This window comes from Oncorhynchus tshawytscha, linkage group LG11, assembly GCF_018296145.1.
Source record: "Oncorhynchus tshawytscha isolate Ot180627B linkage group LG11, Otsh_v2.0, whole genome shotgun sequence".
Classification (NCBI taxonomy): Eukaryota; Metazoa; Chordata; class Actinopteri; order Salmoniformes; family Salmonidae; genus Oncorhynchus; species Oncorhynchus tshawytscha.
Genome location: NC_056439.1, coordinates 52,598,971 through 52,606,457, shown reverse-complemented (window position 1 = coordinate 52,606,457; position 7,487 = coordinate 52,598,971). Strand labels below are relative to the sequence as shown.

The following is a 7,487-nucleotide window of genomic DNA, read 5'->3' as shown; positions in this document are numbered from 1 at the left end:
AAAACTCCTGGTCTACGGTTAGTGACCAATGGGGAAAAACTCCTGGTCTAAGGTTAGTGACCAATGGGGAAAAACTCCTGGTCTAAGGTTAGTGACCAATGGGGAAAAACTCCTGGTCTAAGGTTAGTGACCAATGGGGAACAACTCCTGGTCTAAGGTTAGTGACCAATGGGGGTAAAACTCCTGGTCTACGGTTAGTGACCAATGGGGGTAAAACTCCTGGTCTACGGTTAGTGACCAATGGGGGTAAAACTCCTGGTCTAAGGTTAGTGACCAATGGGGAACAACTGCTGGTCTAAGGTTAGTGACCAATGGGGAACAACTCCTGGTCTAAGGTTAGTGACCAATGGGGAAAAACTCCTGGACTAAGGTTAGTGACCAATGGGGGGAAAACTCCTGGTCTAAGGTTAGTGACCAATGTCCATTCTTCGGGCATATACTTCAGTAACTTCACCTGTTAACCAACAAACTAACCTGTCAAACAGAGCCAACAAAGTGAGTCTGTCAAAGTGCAGGCCGACCCACAGGTAAGGCAGCAGCCAGAAGCGGTAGTGCTGTTTGGCCTGGTGTGCTGTAGCCGTGGCTTGGTCCTCCAGGTCTAGAGGAGCATCCTGGAGCTCTGGGCTCAGGTCGACATCCTGCTGTTCTAACAACTCTGGGTCAATGGTTAGGAGACGGTTCAGACGGATCTGTAGAAAACAAACAAAACAAATAATCCGAAGTTTTGGACCCATCTCAGTGAATTCATTTAAGGGTTTTTATTTATTTTGACTATTTTCTACATTGTAGAAATAATAGTAAAGACATCACATCTATGAAATAACACATATGGAATCATGTAGTAACCAAAAAAAAAAAAAAAAGTGTTAGAAAATATATCATGATTTGTTTATTTTAGATTCTTCAAGGTAGCCACCCTTTGCCTTGATGACAGCTTTGCACACTCTTGGCATTCTCTCAACCAGATTCATGAGGAATGCTTTTCCAACAGTCTTGAAGGAGTTCCCACATATGCTGAGCACTTGTTGGCTGCTGTTCCTTCACTGCGGTCCAACTCATCCCAAACCATCTCAGTTGGGTTGATGTCGGGTGATTGTGGAGGCCAGGTCATCTGATGCAGCACTCCATCAATCACTCTCTTTGGTCAAATAGCCCTTACACAGCCTGGAGGTGTGTTTTGGGTCATTGTCCTGTTGAAAAACAAATGATAGTCCCACTAAGCACAAACCACATAGGATGGCGTATCGCTGCAGAATGATGTGGTAGCCATGCTGGTTAAGTGTGCCTTGATTTCTAAATAAATCATAGACAATGTCACCAGCAAAGCACCTTCACACCTCCTCCTCCATGCTTCACAGTGGGAACCACACATGCGGAGATCATCCGTTCACCTACTCTGCGTCTCACAAAGACACGGCGGTTGGAACCAAAAATCTCAAATTTGGACTCATCAGACCAAAGGACAGATGTCCACCGGTCTAATGTCCATTGCTCGTGTTTCTTGGCCCAAGCAAGTGTCTTCTTATTATTGGAGCCCTTTAGTAGTGGTTCTTTGCAGCAATTTGACCATGAAGGCCTGATTCATACAGTCTCCTCTGAACAGTTGATGTTGAGATGTGTCTGTTACTTGAACTCTGTGAAGCATTTATTTGGGCTGTCATCTGAGGTGCATTTACCTCTGATGAACTTATCCTCTGCAGCAGAGGTAACTCTGGGTCTTCCTTTCCTGTGGCGGTCCTCATGAGAGCCAGCTTTATCATAGCACTTGATGGTTTTTGCGACTGCACTTGAACAAACTTTCAAAGTTCTTGACATTTTTCAGATTGACTGACCTTCATGTCTTAAAGTAATGATGGACTGTCGTTTCTGTTTGCTTATTTTAGCTGTTCTTGCCATGATATGGACTTGGTCTTTTACCAGATAGGCTATCTTCTGTATACCACCCCTACCTTGTCACAACACTACTGACGCATTAAGGAAAGAAATTCCACAACTTAAATTTTAACAAGGCACACCTGTAAATTGAAATGCATTCCAGGTGACTACCTCATGAAGCTGGTTGAGAGAATGCCAAGAGTGTGCAAAGGGTGGCTACTTTGAAGAATCTCAAATATATTTTGATTTATTTAACACTTTTTTGGGGGTTATTACATGATTGCTTACAATACATGCGTGTTATTTCATAGTGTTGATGTCTTCACTGTTATTCTACAATGTAGAACACAGTAAAAATAAAGAAAAACCCTTGAATGAGTTTGTGTGTCCAAACTTTTGACTGGTAGTGTAGTTGATACATTAACCCTCCAAAAAGTAATTGATACATATTTTTAAATGTTCCAGAAAGATAAGTGTGTGTTTCTTGGGCTTCGGGACTGAAAAAGTGCCTTGGGTCTTGAAAAACAAAACAAAACAGATTAAAGTAAGACGATACCAGTGTAATGAGCCGACTCAGGAAATCAAAAGCTCAAATCAAACCGAGAGCCTGATGCTTCCATTGTTCTTCATGAGTTTTAGAAGAAAAGGATGGTAAAAACAAAAATGACGTCGAGTCAAAACAGACTTCACACGCACGATGATCACTCACCAGGTCATGAGGGTAAAAGCGAACTGAGGTAGATCTGGAGAGGTGGGAGTCTGTGTCCCTGTTGAGGTAAAACAAGGACAAGGTCACTTCAAAAATGGGCTCTGGTCAAAAGTAGTGTACTATACAGGGAATAGGGAGCTATTTCCCTGTTGTGGTTGATGAACTAACCATATGTTATTGGAGGCGCGTCGTGTTGCAGGTTCAAAGTTAACCAGGGACATGTCACATCCCTCCGCCTCGTACAAGGAGGAAGTGTTCTTCCCTGGAAACACAACAACACACAGCCTGTTACTCTGAATTGAAAACCAATGTAAAGTGTTGGAGAAGTGTAGTAAAGTGTAGTAAAGTGTAGTAAAATGTACCGTACATAAAGATGACAGTGCTGAATAAACACATTAACATTATGTTATTGCCGTACAGTCTATTTTAAAATTAGTCTTTACATCACAACAAAAACAACCACACGACACGTTAGCAATTATTCTGTGGTTTACTACAGGTAACGCATTGGAAAAAGAAAAGCACAAATTTTTAAAAATGTAAAAAATCCATAAAAAAATCTGATTTAAACGAAACAAATTAAATAAATAGGAATTGGCTTTAACGTTTTTTTTTGTGATCAACTAGGAGATCGAACTGTCGGTCACGATCGACTGGTTGGTGACCACTGCCCTACAAAGTGCACAACTTTTAACCAGGTAGCACCATATGTAAGGAATAGGGTTTCGATTTGGGATGCAACCCATGACCACCTGTAGTTAGACCCACACACTCTGATCTCATTGGCCGATGATATCTGTCCACCAATCAACGGACAAAAAGTCGATCAAGATCTTTGGCGACTTCAAACTAAATGCCAAGTCAGTGGCGCCTCATCTCATATCCGACAAGCCAACGTGACTAGTTGAGGTTTGACTAAACTTTTTTATCCAGACTCACATTAAGCATCTCCAATCCAAAATTAAATATAGAATCGGCTTCCTATTTCGTAACAAAGCATCCTTCACTCATGCTGCCAAACATATCATCATAAAACTGACTATCCTACCGATCCTCGACTTTGGCAATGTCATTTACAAAATAGCCTCAAACACTCTACTCAGCAAACTGGATGCAGTCTATCACAGTTCCATCCGTCATTAAAGCCCCATATACTACCAACCACTGTGACCTGTATGCTCTCGTTGGCTGGCCCTTGCTGCATATTCGTCGCCAAACCCACTGGCTCCAGGTCATCTACAAGTCTCTGCTAGGTAAAGCCCTGCCTTAACTCAGCTCACTGGTCACCATAGCAGCACCCACCCGTAGCACACGCTTCAGGCAGGTATATTCCACTGGTCACCATAGCAACACCCACCCGTAGCACGCGCTTCAGGCAGGTATATTCCACTGGTCACCATAGCAACACCCACCTGTAGCACGCGCTACAGCAGGTATATCTCACTGGTCATCCCCAAAGCCAACACCTCCTTTGGCCGCCTGTCCTTCCAGTTCTCAGATGCCAATGACTGGAACTAATTGCAAAAAAAATCACTGAAGTTGGAGACTTATATCTCCCTCACTAACTTTAAGCATCAGCTGTCAGAGCAGCTTACCGATCACTGTATACAGCCCATCTGAAAATAGCCCGCCCATCTGTAAATAGCCCACCCATCTACCTTGGGGCGGTAGCGTAGCCTAGTCTGAGCGTTGGACAAAAGGTTGGAAGATCGAATCCCCGAGATGACCAGGTACAAAATATGTCGTTCTGCCCCTGAACAGGCAGTTAACCCACTGTTCCTCGGTCGTCGTTGAAAATAAGAAAGTGTTCTTAACTGACTTGCCAAGTTAAATAAAGGCAAAATAATCAAATTAAATACAAATCCCAATATTGTTATTTATTTTTGCTCTTATGCACCCCAGTATCCCAACTTGCACATCATCTGCACATCTATCACTCCAGTGTTAATGATTTCACCATCATGGCCTTTTTATTGCCTTACCTCCCTTATCTTACCTCATTTGTACACACCTTTTCTACTGTATTATTGACTGTATGTTTGTTTATTCCATGTGTAACTCTGTGTTGTTGTTTGTGTCGAATTGCTTTGCTTTATCTTGGCCAGGTCGCAAATGTAAATGAGAACTTGTTCTCAACCAGCCTACCTGGTTAAATAAAGGTGTTCTCAACCAGCCTACCTGGTTAAATAAAGGTGTTCTCAACTAGCCTACCTGGTTAAATAAAGGTGTTCTCAACTAGCCTACCTGGTTAAATAAAGGTGTTCTCAACTAGCCTACCTGGTTAAATAAAGGTGTTCTCAACTAGCCTACCTGGTTAAATAAAGGTGTTCTCAACTGGCCTACCTGGTTAAATAAAGGTGTTCTCAACTAGCCTACCTGGTTAAATAAAGGTGTTCTCAACTAGCCTACCTGGTTAAATAAAGGTGTTCTCAACTAGCCTACCTGGTTAAATAAAGGTGTTCTCAACTAGCCTACCTGGTTAAATAAAGGTGTTCTCAACTGGCCTACCTGGTTAAATAAAGGTGTTCTCAACTGGCCTACCTGGTTAAATAAAGGTGTTCTCAACTGGCCTACCTGGTTAAATAAAGAATATAAAACATATTATACTAACTGCAAATCCTAGTCCATACTTCATCGTTCCAACCAGTCCCTATCACAGGACACCATGCTTCAGCAACATCTTGACTCAGATACAACCGTACATATTACTCCGAGCATTATGGGTAATGTAGTTCTTCATGCTAGAACTCTGTTCTCACCCTAGTGGGACTCTTGGCATGAACATGGCAAGAGTGGTAGAGCATTATGGGTACTGTAGTACATTATGTTACACTTCCCTACTGATTTCATGCTGCAGACTGGTGGAGCATTATGGGTGCTGTAGTACATCATGTTACTCTTCCTTACTGAAGTCATCCTGAAGGCTGGTAGTGCATTGTGGGTACTGTAGTACATTATGTTACACTTCCCTACCGAAGTCATCCTGCAGGCTGGTAGTGCCTACGGTAGAGGCCTTGTCCTGAGAGCCCTCCAGGTGTGCACTTCCATTCCTGGCCAGCAGGGAGGCGCTAGCGCTCAGCACGGTCACCTGGGACGGGGTTCTGGAAGGCTGACCTTTCACCTGGGAAGTAGAAGGCTGGGAGGCCTGGCTGAGAGCCTCCTGAAGACTGAATGGAGGAGAAGAGTGACAGGGACAGGAGGAGAGGGGGACATGGGAACGAGGACAGGGAGGCAGATGAGATACAATATGGGAGGTGAAGCACAGTAACAACAGACGAGATGTGGAGGAAGGAGATAAACACTAGTTAGATATAAAATGTTTTAAATATCAGATAAAATATCAGGGGAAATTGGTTGTGAGAATAAGAGCAGGGAACCCAATAGGACATCTATAAAAATGGCAGACTAAGAATGTACACCGGAAAGGGGGAGGACGTGTACTCAGTCAAAGATACGGTAGGTGATAGGGTCCACCCCTAGAAGGCTGGTACAGGGAAGAGAAGCAGGAGGGAGAAGGCCGGTCCACCACTAGGAGGCCCGGTCCACCACTAGGAGGCCCGGTTCACCACTAGGAGGCCCGGTCCACCACTAGGAGGCCCGGTTCACCACTAGGAGGCCCGGTTCACCACTAGGAGGCCCGGTCCACCACTAGGAGGCCCGGTTCACCACTAGGAGGTCCGGTTCACCACTAGAAGGCCTGGTCCACCACTAGGAGGCCCGGTCCACCACTAGGAGGCTGGTACAGGGAGGAGGAGCAGGAGGCTGGTCGTCCAAGGATGCGTGGCATCTTATTGCCTATAATCTATACGGAGCCCTGTCGGCCCTGGTCAAAAGTAGTCCACGAAATAGGGAATAGGGATCCATAGGGCCCTGGTCTAAAGTAGTGCACGAAATAGGGAATAGGGATCCATAGGGCCCTGGTCTAAAGTAGTGCACGAAATAGGGAATATGCTGTCATTTGGGACGTGCCTCAAGTCTCCAGTGGTGTAGTGGTACCTGGAGACGTGTGTATACTCTAATTAACCAAACTAAGACAAACGGCCAGCCCGGCAAAGGAAAGGCGACCCGAGTGAAAAGTTCTGAGAAACGGTGAGATTCACTCTGAATGACCTAAAAGGATCAATCGTATACTGCTATTTGACAGTCAGGCCAACCTAAGCTGTACTATGGAAGTAGACTGATAGTAGGTCTACTATTGAAACCGATATACGAGGCTGTCAACGGAGTAACAAATTGACAGGTTTCACATAGTCGTTTTATTATGTCACTCTTTTGTAATAGTAGAACAACAACAACATTGGTCTATAACAGTGCTTAAACCACAACAGGAGACGGGGAAAAACATTAAGAAAAGTAGATTTATTTTACTGTAGTTACCCTTTAATTCAAGTGTACAGCCACCTAGCCCTGTTGTTTGGTTAGTGGTGTTTATATAGTACAGACACCTAGCCCTGTTGTTTGGTTAGCGGTGTTTCTATAGTACAGACACCTAGCCCTGTTTGGTTAGCGGTGTTTCTGTAGTACAGACACCTAGCACTGTTTGGTTAGCGGTGTTTCTATAGTACAGACACCTAGCCCTGTTTGGTTAGCGGTGTTTATATAGTACAGACACCTAGCACTGTTTGGTTAGCGGTGTTTCTATAGTACAGACACCTAGCCCTGTTTGGTTAGCGGTGTTTCTGTAGTACAGACACCGAGCACTGTTTGGTTAGCAGTGTTTCTGTAGTACAGACACCTAGCCCTGTTTGGTTAGCAGTGTTTCTGTAGTACAGCCACCTAGCACTGTTTGGTTAGCAGTGTTTCTGTAGTACAGCCACCTAGCACTGCTGTTTGGTTAGCAGTGTTTCTGTAGTACAGCCACCTAGCACTGCTGTTTGGTTAGCAGTGTTTCTGTAGTACAGAC

The 7,487-nt window shown here is 44.2% G+C and overlaps 1 protein-coding gene across 1 annotated transcript in view; it reads right to left on the bottom strand.

Moving 5' to 3' along the window:
* Positions 1-7,487, bottom strand: part of pcnx1 (pecanex 1) — a 95,665-nt gene that overhangs the window by 55,568 nt on the left and 32,610 nt on the right. The window contains exons 7-10 of the mRNA XM_042330320.1: positions 5,558-5,751; positions 2,753-2,846; positions 2,585-2,642; positions 475-689 (exon numbers count right to left, since the gene is read on the bottom strand). Coding sequence (XP_042186254.1) covers positions 475-689; positions 2,585-2,642; positions 2,753-2,846; positions 5,558-5,751 — 561 coding nt within the window. The remainder of the gene's footprint in view (positions 1-474; positions 690-2,584; positions 2,643-2,752; positions 2,847-5,557; positions 5,752-7,487) is intronic.